Below are 22,484 nucleotides of genomic sequence, written 5' to 3'. Positions count from 1 at the left end.
CTTTTTCTGCTCTTGAAGAGGTAAAGAAAGGGATGGGAAAGTGAGAACAGAAGAATAGCATGTATTTTTGTTAATGCAGCTTATTTGATGAGTAATAGTCATTGGCTCATGTCTACCTAAATAAATACCTGTTCTTTAACTGCCAGTTCCTTAACTGCAGAAGTGCTACTTAAAACCAGCAGCTTTATTTCCTAAAAAGGGGAAATATATTTTTATGTAAATATGTGAACCCTTTGTGGAAGATTGAGATTACAATATTAAAGACATAATAAATTTTGTCCTAAAGCAGCTAGGCCTTATGTATGACCTGCCGAAATATAACCCAAAACAGTTTTAAGGCCCAAAACATGCAGTAGGACAGTCTTCTTCCGTTGAAAGTTGAGTGCCCTCATACCACTTTTCTACAAAATAAAATAGCAAAATAGTGTTTCCTTTAAAGCTTTGTAGGCATCTGCCACTCTAGATACAAGGGTGTGTATTGCCTTTAGCAGGCACCTTGGCTTGATCTACACATGGAAATGGATTATGTGAGCATCCAAATGCTACCAAGGTGAACAGAAGTTTGAGTAACTTGAAAATTATGGTCCCCAACCACAGGTTTATGAAACTATCAGGTATTAGGTGGGTTTTTTCCATTTTCCTGTATGTTTTAATTTGGTCAGGTGGGAATGTGGCCTAGCTCACTGAAAGGGAGAAGTGTCTATGTAACTTGTCTGTCAAAGGTCACTATGTCTCTAGAACTCTAAACATTCACCATCTGTCAAGACAGATAAGAGAGGATGGCATGAATTGTCTGTGACCTACTACATTCTGATAGTGTCCTCTTACTGAGCATAAAGGGACAGTGTGAAAAGTATAAGGAAACTTTCGTCTTTTAAACTAGAAATGTCAGGATTTGTGGCACCCTACTTACCCCTTTTGTGAAATCAAGAATGCACTTCTGATTTGGTTGAATCCCAGACTTATGCTGTGCGGTTCTTGCTAACTTTTGATGGGTAAATTTCCTGAGCCATAAGAAGAAGACTCACCTACATGCCTGTCTCTTCCAGTGGTCACGGCGTGCAACATGGCAGGCGCTGCTATGTATGAACTGGTACGAGTAGGCCACAGTGAACTGGTGGGAGAGATCATCCGGCTGGAAGGTGATTTGGCAACTGTTCAGGTGTATGAAGAAACATGTATCCTTTTCACTGATCCCTCTGGGCCTGCCAGGCAACTCAGTCCAGAGCACTGGAGTGATGAGGGTGAAGACAATGACCAAAACTGAGTGGGATCAGCACTGGGTACTTCCAGTGCCAGCAAGACATCTGTTCTGCACATTCTTGGTAAATGCTGATGGCTGTGAGGTAAATCTTGTCCTGCTTGGCTGTGTGCTGAGGAAAGTTCAAGTAGGTATCAAATAATGTGTGCCTTAGAATTGGAGTTAATTTTGGTTTAAATAGTAGAGTTCATTATTAAGGAAGTTGTCTCACAAATGTCAGCTATACTATCAAGTAGTATTTGTTGTGTTAATTTTCTTTGCTTTTGAAAGCTATGCTTGTATAAGAGGGCAGGTTGCTGCCTTCTGGGCAGAGTACTTTGCCAGACATAATAGGTTGCATTTCTGCTTCTGCAGTGTGCTTACAGAATCTTGGTCCAGCTAGAACACAGTATGTATCCTAAAATCTAGTTAACATAAAATATGTTTTCTGTTACACATAAATGAGAGAATGTCAGAAAAGAAGTCATAAAACTTGAAGCCAGACCTTTTTTTTTCCCTTGTATTCTTTTAAACTTAAGAGTTGGCTCTCTCTATCTGTAGAGGCTAAGGGTAAAACCTGTGTTGGCTTCCAAAGTTTCGTTCTGAGGAATTGGATGGTAAACTGGTGACTAGCTCTTCTTTGTACCTAATGATTTATCCTTCTAGATGGCATCACCATTGTAATACCTAGTAACCTTCCAGTAGTACACGGAGCAAGTTTGAATATAGTTTACTCTTAAGTTCCTCATGGGAGGAGTCTGCCATAAGGGCTCTCTGAAGTCAGCTTGCATTTAATCTCTTCAGTCTTGCATAGGGTTCTGGGGGTTTGTTTTGTATTCTAATAGGGCCTTTCTCAGGCTGCTGGCCCTTTGCACAGAAGTCCATTGTGCATCTTTGGAGTTAGATAGTACATAGACTGGACAACTTAATAATGGAAAGGAAGGAAATAATGCTGGTCTTGGACAAAATCCCTTTAAAATCAGACTGCTGTCAAAAAGGCTGTGGAAGGCTCAAGGTCAAAACATTTGTGCTCTCTAACAAACAAAAATCTATATATTTCATAACATTGTCTGACTTTAACAATCAAACCTGTTTTCTAGGTTTGAAGATGTAGGAAATGGTTGATGTTTTGTCATCTTGATGCCTGGCACTCCAGCAAACTCATCCAAACAGTTGACTTGAACTAACGATCATGAAGCAGAGTATTTATCCCTCGAATGAGCAGCTTTGTTGCTTTGGCAATTTCAGCTTAAGTACAAAGCATACATGCTTCTCGAATGATGATGGTTAATAAAGTAATAAAAATATTACCTTACAGTCAGAAAGGGTGTTCTAGATGATGAAGTTGTGAATGTGGTACTTTGTTCCCCTTGCTCTGGATGAACTTTTCCTCAGCAAATCTTTAGCTGGTGTCTCTGTAGGAGATCCTGTACTCCGTACTGGCAAACCCCTGTCAGTGGAACTAGGGCCTGGCATCATGGGAGCCATTTTTGATGGTATCCAGAGGCCTCTCTCGGACATCAGCACTCTGACCAAAAGTATCTATATCCCTAGAGGTGTCAACGTGTCAGCTTTGAGCCGAGATATCAAATGGGAATTCACACCTTCAAAGAATCTACGGGTAGGTGCTCACAGGCCTTCACCTCCTTGCTTCTCTACCCCCGGAGGTTAGGGTTGGAGCAGCGCCAGGGCTGGGACTGATGGGAGCTATGGTTTATGCAGCTTGTGTTGGGAGGTGGTAGTGTTGTATAAGCCTGGATGGGGACCACCAAAACTTACTCTGTGTGACTTACAGTGTGTTGCTGCTGCATCTGAGAAACTTAGAAAGTTTTAGTATGTTTGCAAAACTGTAAAGAAGCTCATGGAATTGCACTAAGCAAAAGGAATGACTGTGGAACACATTTTGCAAATGAAGGTAGCCTTAGAGCTGGAAAATGTCATGGCTTTAGCCCTTGGTGACATCTTTTTTTCCAAGCCTGCAGGTTAGAATATGCCATTCTTTCTCTACTTAACACATTAGGCTTAGAGGTGTATAAGAAACAAGGAAGATTCCTTGCATCAGTCAGTAATTGCTACTGTCTGAGCCTTGAAAGGCACCTCAACCCAGATAGTGTTGCTAGCAATGTTCTGTTAGTGTAATGATGTATGCAAATGGGCTACTGTGCTCTAACAATGCATTTACAAAGGGAGTAATCACAGTGCTAGACTTAATAGCTATAGTTACTTTTTTAAGGTTAAGGTTCTTTTTTAAAGCTGGAGTTCTTGCTTATGACTAATACACCTGTTCTGATTCCAGGTTGGCAGCCACATCACTGGTGGAGATATTTATGGTATTGTGAATGAAAACTCCCTTATCAAGCACAAAATCATGCTGCCCCCACGGAACAGGGGTACAGTTACATACATTGCTCCACCAGGAAACTACGACACTTCAGTAAGTCTCCCAAACAGCAGTTGCTGATATATTCCATGTCTCTCTCATAGGGTTGATATATTCTTTCTGTTCTGCATGATGACAACTAAAAAGTGTTTTATGCAACAAAGTGTCTTGAGTTAATGCTCACCTCTGCTGACCTGCCTGCAGGGATTACATGAGTATCTTGTGCAATTATATTCTATGTATGGCTTCCCAATGGCACTTGGGTATGCCACATTTTCTGACCTCTGGGGATCTGCACTATCTTATGAATATGTAAAATTCATTTGCTCTTCAGAAGCATGTTTTTAGGTGACGCTTTGCCTTGCACGTCTTTTTCCCTTAATAGCATTGTAAATACGATATGGGAAAGAGCTATCATCCTCTTTTCACCTCGAGAAGGGATGATAGCATGTTGAAGTTTGGAGAAGTTACTGGTCGTGGTGTCAAATACCTAGCTGTGCAGAGCAGTTGAGACAAGAATTTGTATGAGGGTCCAGTGTAGCTGTTTGCTTACTTCAGATGTCTGGTGCTGTCTGTTAGGATGTTGTCTTAGAGCTGGAGTTTGAAGGCGTGAAGGAGAAGTTCACTATGGTCCAGGTCTGGCCTGTACGTCAAGTCCGTCCTGTTACTGAGAAGTTACCAGCCAATCATCCTTTATTAACTGGCCAGCGGGTCCTGGATGCCCTCTTCCCGTAAGTACTACTTCTCCTTTTCTAGTGTATAAGAAATCTCTTTTTTGGAGGGAATCAGAGGGAAGAAGCCTTAATTTTTTTATGGGCAAACAGACCTGAAGATTTCACTGTGTGTTCACAGCATGATCTTAACAAAAAAAATTAGCTGAATTCATCATATTTCTGTATTTGGCAAGAGATGCTACTAGTGGAAAAAGGAGGACAAGTTTAACAGGATAGGTCTAGTGCATTAATCTAGAAAAGAATGGACAAGCATAAACTTAACATAATCGTGCCAAGCCTACAGAAAGGCTAGAACTTTCAAGCTTGATACCTCCATTTGAACACATCAGTAGGATTACTTTCCATGATCTTGAGGCTGCACAGTTCCCAATGATTATGGGGTCACCACTTACAGGAACTGTTGCATGGAGCTGTAGCACAAAATGCTTATTTAAGCAGCTACCTTCCAAGACACTGAATTCAGTAATTTTGGTCCTAAAATATTATGCTGCTTATTCTTACAGCTAAGTACAGTTGTTTCTTTCTTAGCATTTGCGTTCTGTCCATTCCTCCAGCTGTGAAAACTGCTATGTTTCAAGCCTGAAGCTGTTTTACCAGCATAACTCGTGTACTTCAAGGGCAGGAGAAGAAAAGGATAGTTTATAACTGCAGTCTTTTGGTTTAGTGAAATACCTCTGTGTTTCTAACCCAGCAAACTGAATGTGGCTCTTGTCGTTCTGCTTTCAATTATGAGTTTATTGGAAGATGTATTTTAAGATAGGAGAGAGCCGATTTTTTTGTTTCTTGCAAATCAGAGTCCTTTTTCTTTACTCAGGTGTGTACAAGGGGGCACAACAGCAATTCCAGGAGCATTTGGTTGTGGGAAGACTGTGATCTCTCAGTCTCTCTCAAAATACTCCAACAGTGATGTCATCATTTATGTAGGCTGTGGAGAACGAGGAAATGAAATGTCTGAAGTACTGAGAGATTTCCCTGAGGTTAGTATGGAGAATTCATGGAGATTAAACTTGCTACTGTACTGGTATTGTAATTGAATAACGTACTATATCGGCAGAGTGACTCAAAATGACCTTCTTGGCTCCTTGCTGTAAGTTCTGGCTGTAGTAGCAGAAATCCCTTTTGGCTCATTCAGGAATTATTTCAGTGGCCCCTCAGTACAGCTCTGGGCTAGTTTTTGGGTGTACCTTCTAACTTGTTTTAAAATAAAGCCAAGACAAACACAGTTACAATCACCTTACCTTTCGCTGGTAACATCTCTAACTTAACCATGCATAGCAAACGCAGCATCTGTATTTACAGGGTGCAGGGTCGTGATACAGTTACCAGATAAGTGTAACATGTGAGGCTTTGGAATGCCCTCTGAAGGAAATAGAAAATGCCTGGTTAGAACAAAAAAAGCAGTGGGTTTACTAATCCTTCTACCTGTGGTTACATGTTAGTGAATTAGCTGTGGCATGTCCTTCTGTAAAATATGGGAAAGAAGCCAGATAGTCTGAACTGTTAGGGAAACTCCATTGTCAGAAATAAGGGGTAAAGGGTGTGTTGGTTAGTTAAAAGATTGGGAAGTCAAGATGAGGTGGCCATGAAAACAGGTGAATGCCAGTGTATTCATAAGTGGAGTTCTATACAAATATCAGGATATGCATTCTGTTCAGGTGTTTATGAAGTTACACGGGGCTTATATATGTGGTTTAATGTCCACTTGTCAAAGACAAATTTGGATCATTTTAGATGGGGGAAAAAAGCTCTCTGATTCCTAACAGTCTTAGGATACAGGTGTAGGATACAACTTTTTTGGCTCTTCCAGCCTCGTAAGCTGAGAGAAGATAATGTACTTCCTGATGCAGTGGATTTGTCATTACTCATTTGAATGGGATCAATAGAGATTTGTCAGTTGCAGAAGATGAGATAGGGCAGTGCATTAAAGAGTTAAGCTGTGTGCAATCTGGGAGGCAAACCAGCATAGTGTCGTCTAGTCTCTGGTCTTGGTAGAGTAGCTGTGAGGAGAGGCTCCTGATTTAAAGGCAGTAATACTGTAAAAACCAGGCACCCCACAAAACAACAAACTCTTTGCTGCTGTTACCTTTTTTTTTTTCCTTTTCTTGCATTGTAGCTAACAATGGAAGTTGATGGCAAAGTAGAAAGCATCATGAAGAGAACAGCTCTGGTAGCAAATACCTCCAACATGCCTGTGGCTGCCAGAGAAGCCTCTATCTATACTGGTAAGCTTTACAGCAGGCTGAAAAAGCCTTGTGTATAGGGCAAGCCATAATGCTGGAGCGTTTCCAGTTCCTGAGATGGTCAGCACCAAGAAACTTGCTTGGTTTCAGAAGTCAACCCTTTTGGAATTCGCCTGCATGAAATCCAAGTAACTTAATTTAATTTGGTATATACTTGTGATTTCTGGATATTGAGTAGATTTGCTCATAAGGTGAATGTACTGCACAAGCTCTCATGTAGGTTTGTCTCCATGTTTTAATTATGTAAGCTTTTGTTTATGGCTAGTGTTTTGCTGACACGTACAGCCACTTACTGGGCAGGATTAGGAGTCTTTGAGTTGGCTGGTGAGTCTGCTTTCCTTTGCAGCCTCTCATAGTGCTCTTTTAAGTTCTTTGTTATGAAAACTTGTCATGTCATTAAGATAAAACATGACCTTTTCTCACTGTTGTATTCTGGTAGTTTGAAAGGGAAGAAGACATTTTACAATAAGAAGAGGCTTTGTTCATGGTTTCAGTGAGGCAAGGAGTAACATTAGTGACATTGCCATGTCACTTCAAAGAGATACATGGGAATGTAAAATGAGCCAGGGTGGTTCATAAGGGAAAATGGAAAGAGTGAGAAGAAATAATAAAAACCAGCAAGGACATAATCTAGTGGGAAGAAAGAATCGATTTCCAGTGTCTGTTTCCATCCAGATGTGAACTTGGGTATAATTTGGCTTATTTGCATCTTGGTGACAACATGGAAGCCTAGAATTCCTTCCGGAGCCTTATGCTGAGCACGCTGTTCTCTTTGTTGTAGGAATCACCCTGTCTGAGTATTTCCGGGACATGGGCTACCATGTCAGTATGATGGCAGACTCCACTTCCCGATGGGCTGAGGCCCTCCGAGAGATCTCCGGGCGACTGGCTGAAATGCCAGCTGGTGAGTAATCTTTTCTCAGCCTACTCTTGTAAAAGCATCCTTTAAACACTGAACCTTTGACTCCATTTCTGTGTGTTGCTGTTTGCAGACAGTGGTTATCCAGCCTACCTTGGTGCCCGTCTAGCCTCTTTCTATGAGCGAGCTGGCAGAGTGAAGTGTCTGGGGAATCCTGAAAGGGAAGGCAGCGTCAGCATTGTTGGAGCGTGAGTGTTGCATCACTTTGCTCTGTGTTGGGTGCAGCTCTTCCTCTGTGTTTTTGTATCTCAAAGTACCTATTTTTCAGACAAAAGTCATTGCTCTGTGCAGCTGCAGGACTAAAAATACATGGTTGAGTAGGTAGATATTGAGTCTCTGTTCACCCACAGCTTCTGCTAAATGATGTGTGGGGGCAGAAAGAATGAATGTGGACAGGTAGTTCTGTGAGGTGCAGGCTTGCAGTCACTTGCAGCAGTCAGAGCAATGGCTCAGGGAAGAACGTCATTAGAGCTCTCACTGAAAAGTATGTCAAACCATGCTCAGAGCAGGAAAGAAGGGGCAATTAGAGCAGCACTGTGTGTATTTGGGGGCATAATGAGTTGTGATACTCTTGCTTAAATAGAGTAGAATTACATAGAGCAGCACATCTTAAGCTGCCATGGGCATGTGGTCCCCAGACATTGTTAAAGGTGGCATATAGGTATATCATACTGTGTGCAAGTGAACTTTCCACCACATGTTTTGAGGAGATGCTTCAGCATCTGTAAGAACACCTGGAGTCCATTTTTTGCTCTGCTTAGTTCTGCTGCCTACAACATCCATACACAAATGAATTGTGCTTTTGAGTCAGATGTTAAGTATTTTCTCTCTGAGGCGTATGTTAAGGTGTCAAGCCCAAATGAAATTTAAGTGGTTATTGTGTAAGTGAATATCTCAAATAATTTCAAATTGGGGTATAGTTTTCTGTAGCATAATCATTGCACTGTGTTTCACAGTGTTCTCTCAGCACACTTGCTGAATCTGTTCCGATAGAGCTAGGTTTGATAATCCAAGCTGTAGTTAGTTCCTGGAACTAAAGCAACTGAAATCATACCTTGATACTGTCACTCAGTTACTGATGCAACTGTATTTCCTGGTCTATTTGATACAACACCTGTGTGGGTATGCATCAAACACTTTCTGCAGTGGAAGATTGTGATCTGTTACTTGAAATCATGTCGGCTTTTGTGTTTTCTGTGATAACTGAGCTGTGCAGCCTCACGTTCCGTACTTCAGTTTAAACTGTGAAAGCAACTCTGATTCTTCCTTATCTCTTCCTGCTCAGTGTGTCTCCCCCAGGTGGTGACTTCTCTGATCCTGTCACATCTGCTACACTGGGCATTGTTCAGGTATGTCCCGCAGTGTTTCAGCTCTTCCATCCACTTTGTTGATCCCAAAATGACCGTGCTTCAGTGCATTTGTGCCAGTGGCAGGGGTGTGAAAGCTTTGGTTTGACACAGGCAGCTTTGTTAGGATGCTTTGCAAAATGTTCTAACAGTGTAAAAGGTGATCTTACAAGATGGTCTCTGAACTGATGTGTTTGAGATCACTTTGGAAGAGGTACTTAAGGCAGCAATTCTTCCCAATGCCGACTACTCAGGACTGTCTGTGCTTCCTGATTTCTGCCCACTGGGCTGCACTTCAAATGTGGCTGCTGTTGGCTGAGATGGAAAGTGAATCACTCTTAATAGGTGCATTGAAACCACAGAAAAGTCCTCAGAGCAGATGACTGGGAGATTAATGTCTTGCAACTGATTGCAGCCCTGCTTAAGGAAAAGGAGTTATATCTTGTAGGTCCCCACTTAATTAGACTCCAGAATTGACATTGTAATGGCTGACTTCTGCCTCCTTAAGAGGAGTCTTAAGCTGAGTAAGTCTGAACTCAATTTAGAAGGTACATCCTTTCTTGAGAAGTGTGTTTGAAAGTCACTGCTATAGGTAATATAAGGAAGGCTTTCTTTTTCTCTCTGAAGCTCTCATTTGTGATAGCCTTTGCTATATTGCTTTTGTGCAAACTTGCTTTCTGTTCTTATTGCCTTCAATTATGTTTGGTTCATATTTTATGTGGAACACTGGTTGGTCTTTCTGCCTTCTGCCAGGTTTTCTGGGGCCTGGATAAGAAGCTGGCACAACGCAAGCACTTCCCCTCCGTCAACTGGCTGATCAGTTACAGCAAATACACACGTGCCCTGGATGAGTACTACGACAAGCATTTTACAGAGTTTGTCCCTCTCAGGACAAAAGCCAAAGAGATCCTACAGGAGGAAGAGGATCTTGCAGAGATTGTGCAGCTTGTGGGGAAGGTGAGTAACCAGCTCTGACAAAATGTGGTGTCAGTGAGCCATCCTCCATTTCCTTACCACTAGTGCAGGCTTTAGATCGTGTCTTAGATAAGATTTGATGGTTACTGCATTGTGCAAAAACAGCAAATGGCCACTGGGAGATGTCAGACACTCCTGCACCTAACTGTGCTTTATTCTAACTTTCTTCTCTTTTGACTTCTAACAACAAAAGAGTTTTTTGGATGAACCTTGGCTTGATGCTACTTTTCTCATATAAATTAGTTTGCAGAGCATCTAATGCTGGAGTTAAGAAGCTTCTTGCTTTAATGCTTCTGTTCTGCTGAAACATGCATTGCTGTAACTTACAGTAGCAAGTAATTTTTGCAAGAGAAATGATGCAACCTGATCTTGACTGTTGAAGTCATCTGAAGGGTTACAGTTTATTAGAAGCCATGTTACCAGCTGCAAAACAGAGGCTGTTGGCATTTACAAGCTGGTCTGTAAGAAACAGAAGCAATGCCTGCTTTTTCCGAGATTCGGTGATTCCCTAGTTTCTCTGGAAACCTGTGACAGGACATATGGCTCCACTTTACTGGCATTCTTTAATTTCCTTCATTTGCTTCCCTGTTTTGGAGAGAAAGCTGAACTTGGATGGAAGTATTTCCCTTGAGAACCTTCAAAAAAGGGACCTAGTGGAAACTTGTGTTTCAGCTTAGCACTATAAACACAGTTACTGACAGGTGCCCAATACATACTTGACAGCAACTTAATTCCATGAGGTTTGGGTGAACTGTGCTGATTTACAGGCTCGTAGTACTGTGTGGGATTTTGTATTAACTGTCGTTATTTGGAGGGAGTTTTCTCTCTGTTCACTGATGATGCAGCCCAACCAAGATGAGGCCTTCACTACCTCTTGCCTAGCAGAGCTCTCTAGATATGTCTTTGAAGAAAAGGAAATGTGATCTTGGAGTCTTCTGCACTTTTCTGATTGCAAAACCATGTTCTGAAAGACTAGTTTACAGAGCAGGGTAGAATCAGTTCCTTGGTGGGGAAGGGATATTGATAAGCCAGTGCTTGCCACAAGGCGTTATTCCCATGGTAGAAGGACTGGAACTGGTGATCTTAATCTCAAAGATGGTAGCTTTAACAGTTGAAGCCTGGGCTTGGCCAAAAAGTGCAACAAACCTTTAGAAAGGGGAAATTGTGGAGAAACAATTGGATACCCTTTTTTTTTTTCTTATTAGCTCTGATTTCTGTTAGTCTTCTTGTGAAAGAAGGTCCAGACTTTCTGTGCAGAAAGCAAGCCTTGGGGTACTCGGAACTCAATTTGCCCTCTTTAGCAAAAGCACAGTGAAGGTAGAGGAGTGAGCTGTGATGCCAAGAGCAGCAGTGGGCACCAGGATTGTGGCTGTCCCATGAAGTATGACAGGCATTGTCATCAACTCTTTTGCCCTTCTTGAATGCCCGCCAGGGAAACCCCATTGGTGGCTGTGGAGGCTAGTATCAAATCCTTAGGATTATTTAGTGAGATCCAGTTTTTCTTCCATGGACATTAGGATTTGGGAAGGTAAAAATGAATTGATTTCTTTATGTAGGAAGGTGATGGTTCAACGTACCTTGTAGCAAAGCCATGTGTGTTTTCTGCCTGGTGGCTTTCCCATTATATTAAAGTAAACTTCCTTTCCATTGTTTATCATCAGGTATACTTAGCGACTGTTTGGCCCATCTTAGTTTGGCAATCAATGAAATTGGCTGGACTAGAGCAGGGAGTGAGAAATACCCCAAAGATAGAATTCTGCTGAAAGCCATCTTAAGAGGGTGGGAAGAAAACAAGTACTGAAAGATACCGGTTCTTGGCCAGGACATACCATGTCCTTATGGAATGGAGTACTAAACTAACAGTGTGCCTTATTTTTCTAGGCTTCCTTGGCAGAAACAGATAAAATTACCTTGGAGGTTGCCAAGCTGATAAAAGATGACTTCTTGCAACAGAATGGTTATACGCCTTATGACAGGTGAGATGTGACTGGCTGCTCTGCCCCCTTAGGCTTGTGTAGTTGCCATATAGACAGCCATTGTACTTGGAAGTTGCATTTAGCATGCAAATGGAAGAGCTGTGCTTAAGCAGGCCACTGAACAGTGTATTCCCTTTGTCTTACCCAAGGCGTGCAGACCTTTTCCAAATGCTGTCACACCCTTTGAGTTTCTCAGGCCCTCATCTGTTCAGTTAACCAATAGCATGTCCTCCTTAGGAGGAGAGGAGCACTTCATTTTCAGAGACAACATCCAGGGTCTTCCTGGTTATTCTGGCTATACATGGGGGATTGCAAGAATCTGCTTTCAGTTACTGTTGCGTAATTCATGAGTAAATTAGATCCATAGAAAAAAATACTGGATCTTTGCCCTAGTGTGATATTTATCCCTGTCTGCTTTGCTGCTTTCTATGCTATCTTTGTGTTTTTAAGAGCCTTACAAAGGGGCCTCTTGTACTTCATCTCGCTCACCTGCTCAGGTAGATCAGGAGGTCTTAAGTACTTCATCACTAAAAATATAGATGTCCATCGTTCTGTAGCAGTGCATGCCTTTGATTACGTTACTAGGACAAGCATGCTCGTAAGTGATAGGGAAGCACAGAAAGTAGCATGATGCAGGGTATAAATAATAACGAGGCATCTTCCATGGCAGTCATCCACCCATTAAACTGAGGGATTTGTATATGGAGTGTTCTTGTCATAGAAACACTCCTTTTCATGTGAGCAAAGAACCTTGCAGAGCTATCAGGTCATCCCAGGCTGCTTGAAGGAAGTCTGCTCCCATGATGGACAAAACAAGAAGGAGGAATTCCGTTGACTGCTCTGGTGTTTTCCCTTTCTTGTCAGCATTGGCACAGATTGAAAAGTGAGACTTTCTGCAGCCATAGTTCCTATTCTCTCCTGTTTTGCCCAGTGTTTGGGTGCTACTTCAGAAACCTCCCTCCAGTATGATTGTCCTAGCCTATGATTTGCTTGTTTAAAAACATGTCTTTCGACAGGGTATATTCAAAATGCCTTGAGTAAAGCAGGCTAGTGCCCCTTCTGTCAGGTGAGAACTCAGAGTTGTGAAGGCTGAACTCCTGTTAACTGTGACATGATGCCTGATCAATCCTTTTGCGTCCCATCAGGTTCTGCCCTTTCTACAAAACAGTGGGAATGCTTTCCAATATGATTGCATTCTATGACATGGCACGCCGTGCTGTAGAAACCACAGCCCAGAGTGACAATAAAATCACGTGGTCCATCATCCGAGAGAACATGAGCGAGATCCTCTACAGACTTACCTCCATGAAGTTCAAGGTATGTTTGGAAGGAACTGGGTTGTACTGCTTTCTGTGAGCTTCCAGTGCCTCTGGAAGGGAAAGGTGGTCATCAGTTGTCTCAGATAAAGGTCTATGAACAGAGTCTTTCTGAATGCCCTTAAGAACTGGTTTTAGTTTGTGAGCACAGAAATGGTCAGTACAGAAACCAGGCAGGTGATGCACACTGCATAGCGTCGGCACTCCCATCTTTGAGGTCTCTTCTATGTTACATGTTATCATGGTACTAGTACAAGCACCTTTCCTGTCTATTTGGGGGATTTGTGATAAACTTCTGTGTAAAAAAACATAATATGTTTTAGAACATAAAATGTTCTAAGGAGAATTAGCAGATAACAGCAGCCTCAAGTTTAAATCCAGGAATGTGCTAAAAAGTGAATGATAGAAATGTTGATGGCATACTCTTGAATGGAAGTTAAGAAATGCTAGTCTGCAGTAATACATGATGTATGCTGTGTTTGGCTTCAGGAATTAAGGTAGATAACTAGGAGGAGGGAAAGGGAGAAGTAACTTCAATGTGAGCTGAAGGGAAAACAAGTGCCTTGGAGCACCTGCTCTGGGTAACTTCAGAAGCCATATTCTTAGGGTACAGCTTTCCTAAAACTCATCCAGAGCATGCTGGTGTAGCAGCTCCTGGTAGGACAGTAACCTGTGATGCTGACTAAACATGCTAAGAAATTGATGTTAAAGTGGCTAAGGAATAATCTCTGTGAAGAATAATACTTACTCTGCTATAACTCTTGTAAGCCATCACTGCAAATCTTTCAAGTACCATAGGATAAAATTATGTTAAATTTAAGTGTTCTGGTGTGCCAATGGATTCTGTTCCTGGAAGTTTTTTAATTTCCTTGGCTTGTTTCTGCAGTAAGCAGATCCCTGGTATAGAATTATAGAATAGTTAGGGTTGGAAAGGACCTTAAGATCATCAAGTTCCAACCCCCCTGCCTTGGGCAGGGACACCTCACACTAAACCATATCACCCAAGGCTTCATCCAACCTGGCCTTGAACACTGCCAGGGATGGAGCATTCACAACCTCCTTGGGCAACCCATTCCAGTGCCTCACCACCCTAACAGGAAAGAATTTCCTCCTTATATCCAATCTAAACTTCCCCTGTTTAAGTTTTAACCCATTATCCCTTGTCCTGTCACTACAGTCCACTTTCCTGTTAGGGTGGTGAGGCACTGGAACAGGCTGTCCAGGGAGGTTGTGAATGCTCCATCCCTGGCAGTGTTCAAGGCCAGGTTGGACGAGGCCTTGGGTGGTATGGTTTAGAGCGAGGTGTCCCTGCCCACGGCAGGGGGGTTGGAACTTGATGATCTTGAGGTCCTTTCCAACCCTAACTATTCTATGATTCTATGCTTTAGTGAGACAACGAACGAGGATTGCATCCACGCATGTTAAGTCCTCTGTGTTTCCCAAGAGCTGGACTGGCCCAGAGAAATGTAGTGCTGACAAGGGAATGGTGAAGATACAGAGCAGGTTTCGGAGCCTGGCAGTTACTGCTTCTCCCAGGAAGGCCTTGCAGCCTCAGAGCAAAGCTGATTGTTACGTTTTTGCCTTTCATGAGAAGTATTCTGAGGAAATGAAGCTGTGCAAAGAGGGCTTTGAGCTTCTGATAGCACAGTAAGATTTTAATTGTAACCAAGTGATCTCCGAGGGATGGCAGAGTAGCTTCTGCACTTATTAGGGGATGCACCCCAGAAAGTACAGCAGAGCATTTCTGAGTCACAGTGAGGCTTGCTCCGCTTGGTTTGGGGATAGGAGTTTGCACTAACCACTGCAGCTCATCAATCACATAGCATTAACTAAGACCCTCTCTATTACTGAGTCCTCTCCAAATCGATTGCTTTGCAATGAAGTAACCACTGCTCATGAAAGAAAATGTCCAGGATCCATCCTATCTACTCCCTGAATGTGGCAAGAGGATGAGATTTAAACCTTGTGGCTGTCAGTGAGACAGATGGGAGCTATAATGCTTGCTCTGCAGTTGGCAAGGGTTAATCCCAAGGGCAAGAAATGACAGCACTGGCAAAGCAGGGTTGTCTAAAGTACCCAAGGCTTTTTCCTCATGGAGCTGTTCACTTGCTGTGTTATCTTTCAGGACCCTGTCAAAGATGGTGAAACAAAAATCAAGGCAGACTATGCTCAGCTGTTTGAGGATATGCAGAATGCGTTTCGCAGTCTGGAAGACTAGACTTGACCTCTGTGACCACTCCAGTTTGTCCTCTCAATTCCTCATCTCAGCTCCTCTGCTTCCCTACCTTACAAGAATGATGCAACAGTACTTGAGTTGATAAATAGCCCTATGTTTTCCCTGTTCATACTCAGAGAGTGTCCTTACAAAACATTCCTCCTAATTTGTGTTTGGCATTGCTTTGTGTGTCTGAAATGGTGAGTGTTGTGTGAATGGGCCTGGCTGAGTGAAGAAATGCTGTTGTACGCTTCTAGGGTGGGAAGAATTTCACTTTGCCTCTCCCAGCTCTCTTGGTAACTGGTCTTTCACCTTGGGATGTATCCAGCTGAGCTGTACTGGCAGAGGAGGTGTACATCTTAATGCAGTCACGCGGTACGTTCTGAGCTGGCAGGGGTAAGGGCATTTACATCTGGCGCTTTGCTAAGTGACTATCATGACATAGAACTCCCCCTTCTCAAAGAGGTTTTGATCATGTTCTGCTGATAACATTGATACAACCAGAAATTCTTCACTACTCCGTCCCTTCTGCAGCCCTCAGCCGAGTCAGTTGGTGTTTAAACATGGTAGTTCTAGATCTCTCCAAGTGACTGTCTAGAAGATGAACACATACAAGTGACCAGTGTACTTCCGTACCCTGGAGAAACAGTTTTATCTTCCTACTTAATGCAGATAGGACTGCTGGGCTCTGCATCAGCTAAACTCAAAGCCATAGGTGCTCAGCTTCCAAAAGAATTTGACCTTCTTGCCTCCCCCTCACCCTGTAAGGTTTCATGACACTCAGCTGCTTTAGTTAGTGAAGCTTGTGACTGCTGCCATGTGCTGCAGGATGGAGATGGTAAATTTGGAGATGCCATGCATGTGGACCAGGAAGGCAGTCCTTCCTTGGTGGTGCTCTGCCTCCCAGTGCAATGCCCAGATTGTCCTAAGGGAAGGGAAAGCGTGTGCCCAGCCTTCCTCTTCCACCTGGGCTCACGTGGCCAGTTTGGTGGTGGCACAGAAGGTCCCTGGTTCTCATGTAAGAGGAATGTATGATGCTAAACTGGGGGCGGGGGATGATCAAGGGGAAGGCTGGGAAGTGCAAAATGTAATTACTCCTGCCGTGTTGATGGCAATGCAAGAGAAACCAGTGACTCTGGCCTTGTGCTCTGGAAGCACTCTTGCCAAGCAGCTGAAACTGCTGCTTCTTGGGCTTGCTGACTGGTAAAACTAGTAAGAGGTGAGGAATGAATAGGGCAGCCTTTCTGTCGCACTCCAGGGGCCCACTGCTGTGGAGACAGAAATGCCTGCATCCTCTCCAGTCTGCCTCACTTGTGTCGGGTGGAATCCAGTGCTGCTTGCCTGCACCCAGCTGGCTTCCAGGTGATGTTTTTTACTGCGTTATGTCATCAAACAGTCCCCAGTGTTGGTGACACCATGCGGGTAGCATGGCTGTGCAAGCATGAATTCTGCACTGAGGTATTGCTGCCAGCTCTGAACAGCAGTGATGCAAAGGGATCTTGCACTACGGACCAAATGCTGCCACTTCCATTACAGTATCAACTTGCTGTTTGCTGGGGGAGAGCCAGGCTGAAAGTTAAAGGGATTAACTACTTCTGGTCCTCCCAAAAGCAAGTACTCCTCCAGCTGATATCCTGGTAGTGAATGGTTAAGTTTACAGCTCACTGAACTTCTGGTGTATGCTGCTTATTTTACCAATGAGCATGCGTGAATGAGTAGTCACTGTCCAAGCCCTTGCTGGATTCCTCATTGTTTGTACCCTTCACCACTGTACTATGTAGCATTTCATGCTAGAAACCAGATGTTCTTATCTCTTTAAATAGAGGATGTTAAAAACTTTACAGAAGATGTCTATGATAATGCAGTTCTAATATTTATTGTGCTGTACCTGGCCCTGAAGTGTGACCAGTTCAAACAGTTTCATATATATTTTTGTCTTTTTTGGTTTGTGTCTGTTTTCAGTGTTGAGATTCTGATGTTCACTGTGTCCTGTAGGTCCTCCCTCCACAGCTGTGGGAGGAACTAAAAGATGGGCAGAACCCCACCACTTACTTTATCTTGTATATTTCACAATGTATGTTGCAGGAAATTGTGTAAAAAAGAAAAGTAAAAAAAAAAATACGTTGAAGTCAATGAAAATAAAATTGATTTAAAGTAGGTTTTATCTGTCCTCTTTTATTACATCAAACCAACCCTGTGCCCCTGGGGTATACCCAGCATGCTATCAGAAGTTAGCATTCCTTTTCAATAAGGCGTTGAAATCCACCCGTAAATAGCAGCACACAAAACAATGTATTGAGGCATTGTTGTACCTATGTGACCAGTGTGTAACACCTCTTTGATGGAAGTGTTTTGCTATTTTTATATACATATTAGAGATACAGCAAGCTTGATCAGAGCAGATACGCAAGTAATTCCACTGCCTCACAAAGGGGTGGAGGGGACAAGCTCAGCCCTGGCGACTGCAGCCTGGCAGCTCTCTGTGGATGGTAAGAACTCCATCGAGAGAAGCGAGCAGTTCAGGTTTTGGCACTGTGGAAGTTCCCGACCGGCAGCGTTCTCACTTCATCCACACGACTTTTGTGGATCTGGAAGGCAGGTGTCACCCAGCGGCCGCAGGAACACTGCTCACCCCGCCAGCTGAAGGAGCCCAGCTTCGATGTGCATTTGGGACACAGCAGCTGCAAGAAAAAAGCATGATCCAGTCTAAGGCACATGCAGATGGAGAGTTACTTCAGTGTACTTCTATGGCACATCGATTGTGACAACCTCTGCAGAGCCAGGTCCTTCCCTTTAACACTTCAGAAATGGTAAATGGGCTGAAAACCTGACAAAAAAAGCTAACCTGGCAGGGCTGTTTAGCCCTAGGGTATAGCAGGCAGCTGTGCTGGCAGAAGGGATGGTGTGGAAATGCAGCTACTTGGACCTGGTGTGGTTCCAGGACAGTTCTGCCAGTCTCCAGACAGCCTCAAGTCAGTGCAAGACCACAGCAGATTTAAGTACCACAAGCTCTTTTCCTACACTAAAACGAAACAGCAGATCAACACGATCAGCAGCTCCTTTCCTTGTAAAAGCATATATAAGAATCTATTCACAAGCTGGAAAATTCATGCCAGAAAGGCTGGTAGACCTGTGTCAGGGAACAGAAACAGTTTGTTCTGCCTCTTAGAAAGAGTAAAATCCAAGACTAAAGCGCATGCTGCCCATCACCTGTCCTTCCATTACTCCGAGCAATGCTGGCTCCATCCATTGCACAGGCTCAGTGAAGTAAGAGGTACACTTCTCATGGGTGTCACCACAAAGCTGAGCAGAGTCCGTTATCCTCTTGTGGGCAAAGGCTGTCGGGCCACTTCCTTCTGTGTGGGACAGGATGCTGGAACTACGGAACAGAGCACGCCTGCACACCACGACACAGAAGGGAAAAAGAAGTAAAGTAACTGGGTTTTTACTAGGGAAACTACAGACAACAGGAAATAAGGACGAGGACCTCCTGCCAGTAAATAGGATTGCAAACGCTATGGTTTGGGGTTGTTTTTGTCTAGTCTAGAAGGCAGTGGTTTCTTTCTTGACACATCTAGTGATTGGTGTAGTTTTGGGCTCTGCCCCACTTGTATGCTTTTATCTATACCTGTTTTCAAACAATTCCTGCCTACAAAAACTTTATGTTCATATATGTGAAGAAACCTACACCTAGGAAACAGCAGGATTATTCAGTTTCACTTAAAACAAGCCATAAAAGGTAGTTAAAATGCAGTAAACCTACACATTTAGAAGTTTCTTCTGGAGAAACTGTCAAAAACAAACTAGAAGTTATGGGCTCAGAGCAAGCTGCTCAGAGCCAAGTGGAATTATGCTGGTCCATAGCAGGCAGCAGATCAGGCTGCACAAGTGCCATACAACCCCAAGGAACAAGAAATTCTATTCCATAAGATTTGTCTGATTTTGGGGGCACACATGGCACAGAACCTTGGGCAAGAGCACATCCCTGTCCTATCAATGACAATGATTTACACAGACTGTTTTGAGTCCATTACAAAATTACATCTTACGGAGAAATAGAGAAAGTTCAGTACCTGCATTTCCTGCACCTGTAGAGAACCTCTGTGTTTGGAGCCTGACATACACTGGTTGGATCAACAGCAAAGACCTCTCGGGGCACGTCTCGAAGTTCTGCAGAGGTGTCAGTACCAAGTTGGGAATCAGATGGATGCAGCTGTGCTGCATGTGGGACAGGGCAGCGCTGCACCTCTGCCCCAGCATGCACAACTCACCTTCATCACATCCATTTGTCCACATCCATTAGATAAGGTAAAAATGAAGGAGCCTTGCCCCACCACACCTAAGACTGGGATTCACTTAATACAAGGAACCAGGATCTAGACTTCAGCCTTAACAAGGGTGAAATAGTTGCACTTTGCTTTATGTTCATAGAAAGTAAAGGCAGGGAAGGAGTTAGAACAGTTCTGCCAGTCTTTCAGTGCACACAAGTCAGCTTATGAACAGGGCCTGCTAAGAAGAATGACACCTAAGGGGAGACAGCACTGTCATGCTGAATATGCAACGCTCGGATCCTGCAAAAAAGCTATGGATTGTGATTGTTTTATAAGGTTATGCATCCGCACACATTTATACTGCAGTCACCCTTGGCAAATCAAAGTATAAAAGTTTACTTCGTATCTTGATTTTTGAGCTCTATCTCAGTTCTGCATTTGCTGATTTTGTTATTGTTGACTTCTTTTTAGAGGATGTGCACTTTGCTCAGCCAGGTACGTAAAAACCAGGAAACAAATCAAACTGACCTTTACCATTTCTGCATTGTGCTAAAGAGAGCAGTTCCTTACAGACCTCTTTTCTCGGGCTTCTCTCAGGGACACATTTTTCCCCACTGATGAGCTGGAATTCTTTAGGGCCAGTACAATGTGCCTGTCTGCCTAGCCAACCCAATTGCTTTGAGCGCAATACTCCAAGTCAACCACCTCTGACACGGCCTTCTGTGCTCCCTTTAGGACAGCCCTGGTCCCACAGGGACCACCCTCCTTGGGACACTGCCCGAAGCCTCTCTCCACGCACCCGCCGAGGCGCACATCGCCCCCGCCACTCACCGGGGTACCTCTCCGTGAGCATCTGCAACCGGTACCGCTTGTAGAGGGCGCTGCTGCTGTCCACGGCGCAGCCCATGGCCTCGTAGAGCTTCAGCTGCGCCTGGAAACCCGGGTTCATCCTGCGGCGGGGCGAGAGGAGAGCGGGCTCAGGGGACAGCGGGCGGCGGCGGCCGGGGAGGGGGGGGAAAAGGGACCCACTCGGCGTCGGGTTTGGCGGCCCTGACGGCGGCGTAGGCTTCTTCCCAGCCGAGTCCCTGTGTCTTCATGAGGTAGGCGGTCACCACGGCCACGCTGCGGCTCACCCCGGCCTGGCTGCAAGGACAGGGCAGGGCAGGCTGTGAGGAGCGCAGAACGGGGGAGAAGGAAGCGGCCTGTCCCCCGCCGCCGCGGCGCTCACCAGCGGACGAGGGCAGCGCCGCCGCCCGCCCTTGCGGCGCCGATGAAGACGGCGCACTCATCCAGGCGGCTCAGCAGGTCGGCGTGGGGCTCGTCCAGCGCCCGTACGTGCATGGCCCGTAACCCCGGCACGGCCGGCGGCTCCTCCGCGTCCACCGTCAGCACCGCCACCACCCTCGCCGCCGCCAACGACTCCGGGGACGAGCACGACCCCGCGCCGCCCACGTAGAGCCCCGGCAACACCGGCACCATCCCAGCGGCCGGGCACGCCATGGCGGCGGGCACGCAGCGAAGGGGCAGGGGGCGCTGCGCATGGCGGCTGCCGAGGGCCCTGTGGCGGGGCCCAGTTGCCGGCAGGGGGCAGCCGGGAGCCGCTGGTGGCGGTGTTGGAGGTGTCACCCGTGTGATGCCCCGCTACGGGTGGGGATGGGCCCAGGAGCCATCAATGGGAGCCGTGCCTGCACTGGTGTGAGGCAGGCGGAGCCGTGAGGGCACCGCTTTAGTTACCCCTCAGCGGTATGTAAGGAATAATGTCCATTATAACCCTCACACATCTGCGGGTGCCGGTGCAGCCTTCTCCTCCCGGTGTCCATAGGTGTGTGTCTTCACCTCATCCTTTTTAAAAACAAAGGGTTTCCCTCCTCCCTGTCCTGTCTCCTTACACATGCTCACAAAACAGGAACTTGCAGCACTTTGTGCAGTTCTGGTGTCCTCAACATAAAAAGGACATGGATCTGTTGGAAAAGTCCAGAGGAGGGCCACAAGGATGATCAGGGGCTGGAGCACCTCCCGTATGAAGACAGGCTGAGAAAGTTGGGGCTGTTCAGCCTGGAGAAGAGAAGGCTGCGTGGAGACCTCATAGCAGCTTCCAGTATCTGAAGGGGGGCTAAAGGGATGCTGGGGAGGGACTCTTCATTAGGGACTGTAGTGGTAGGACAAGGGGTAATGGGTTAAAACTTAAACAGGGGAAGCTTAGATTGGATATAAGGAGGAAATTCTTTCCTGTTAGGGTGGTGAGGCACTGGAATGGGTTGCCCAGGGAGGTTGTGAATGCTCCATCCCTGGCAGTGTTCAAGGCCAGGTTGGACAGAGCCCTGGGTGATATGGTTTAGAGCGAGGTGTCCCTGCCCATGGCAGGGGGGCTGGAACTTCATGATCTTAAGGTCCTTTCCAACCCTAACTATTCTATGAAAGCAGAAAGGAGAAGAGAGGAGAGGGAAAGGGAAGGGAAGAGAGGAAAGGAGAGGAGAGGGAAATGGGAAAAGGAAAGACTCCTTTTTGGAGTCCAAAGCCTGTATTATAGTGTCCAAAGCCTCCTTTCAGAGCCTCCTTTTGACTATCCAAAGTCTTAGGTTTTGCTTCGTAAGCCTAATTTTTGGCTTCAAAGCCTCATTTGCAGGGTCCAAAGGCTCAGGTTCAGTTTACAAAGTCTCCTTTTCAGATTCTAGGGTGTCTTTTTTTAGGATCCAGTCAGGCATTTTCTAGATCGAAGCAGCATCTTGAGTGTCCAAACCCTCATTTGGAGGGTCCAAACCCCTCTTCTAGGGCTCAAAGCCCCAGTTTATGTCCCAAAGCCTTATTTTTAGGGTCCAAAGCTCAGATTCTGCTGTTGAAATACTCCTTTTGGGGCTCCAAACCCTCATTT

The 22,484-nt window shown here is 44.8% G+C and overlaps 2 protein-coding genes across 3 annotated transcripts in view; one reads left to right on the top strand and one right to left on the bottom strand.

Moving 5' to 3' along the window:
* ATP6V1A (ATPase H+ transporting V1 subunit A) overlaps positions 1-17,498 on the top strand; it is a 30,768-nt gene extending 13,270 nt beyond the window's left edge. For both annotated transcript variants that reach the window (XM_061365381.1, XM_061365382.1), the window contains exons 3-15: positions 1,050-1,178; positions 2,647-2,861; positions 3,537-3,674; positions 4,200-4,351; positions 5,169-5,331; positions 6,468-6,576; positions 7,376-7,498; positions 7,587-7,701; positions 8,799-8,862; positions 9,613-9,816; positions 11,716-11,810; positions 12,956-13,127; positions 15,252-17,498. In XM_061365381.1, coding sequence (XP_061221365.1) covers positions 1,050-1,178; positions 2,647-2,861; positions 3,537-3,674; positions 4,200-4,351; positions 5,169-5,331; positions 6,468-6,576; positions 7,376-7,498; positions 7,587-7,701; positions 8,799-8,862; positions 9,613-9,816; positions 11,716-11,810; positions 12,956-13,127; positions 15,252-15,344 — 1,772 coding nt within the window. In that variant the 3' untranslated portion in view covers positions 15,345-17,498. The remainder of the gene's footprint in view (positions 1-1,049; positions 1,179-2,646; positions 2,862-3,536; positions 3,675-4,199; positions 4,352-5,168; positions 5,332-6,467; positions 6,577-7,375; positions 7,499-7,586; positions 7,702-8,798; positions 8,863-9,612; positions 9,817-11,715; positions 11,811-12,955; positions 13,128-15,251) is intronic.
* Positions 17,499-17,678: 180 nt separating this feature from the next.
* DUSP12 (dual specificity phosphatase 12) lies at positions 17,679-21,115 on the bottom strand. Its single transcript, XM_061365387.1, has 6 exons — positions 20,841-21,115; positions 20,642-20,755; positions 20,444-20,562; positions 19,415-19,511; positions 18,552-18,738; positions 17,679-18,022 (listed from the first exon to the last, which is right to left on the bottom strand). The coding sequence occupies exons 1-6, from the start codon at positions 21,110-21,112 to the stop codon at positions 17,861-17,863; spliced, it is 951 nt and encodes a 316-aa protein (XP_061221371.1). The 5' UTR covers positions 21,113-21,115; the 3' UTR covers positions 17,679-17,860.
* Positions 21,116-22,484: the final 1,369 nt, after the last annotated feature.

Source organism: Neopsephotus bourkii, unplaced genomic scaffold (genome assembly GCF_033783945.1).
Source record: "Neopsephotus bourkii isolate Nb327-2 ecotype Australia unplaced genomic scaffold, CSIRO-AGI_Nbou_v1 NB_1287, whole genome shotgun sequence".
Lineage (NCBI taxonomy): Eukaryota > Metazoa > Chordata > Aves > Psittaciformes > Psittacidae > Neopsephotus > Neopsephotus bourkii.
Note: the sequence above shows the minus strand (reverse complement) of the source record. Positions and strands in the feature narration are given on the sequence as shown.

What these genes read in the sequence shown, in the direction of transcription:
- DUSP12 (XM_061365387.1), bottom strand. Translation starts at nt 21,112, where the DNA reads ATGGCGTGCCCGGCCGCTGGGATGGTGCCGGTGTTGCCGGGGCTCTAC. An exon ending in GGCGCTGCCCTCGTCCGCTG is followed by an intron (nt 20,756 to 20,840) that starts GTGAGCGCCGCG and finishes CTGTCCTTGCAG; the next exon opens with CCAGGCCGGGGTGAGCCGCA. An exon ending in GCTCACGGAGAGGTACCCCG is followed by an intron (nt 19,512 to 20,443) that starts GTGAGTGGCGGG and finishes ACACCTCTGCAG; the next exon opens with AACTTCGAGACGTGCCCCGA.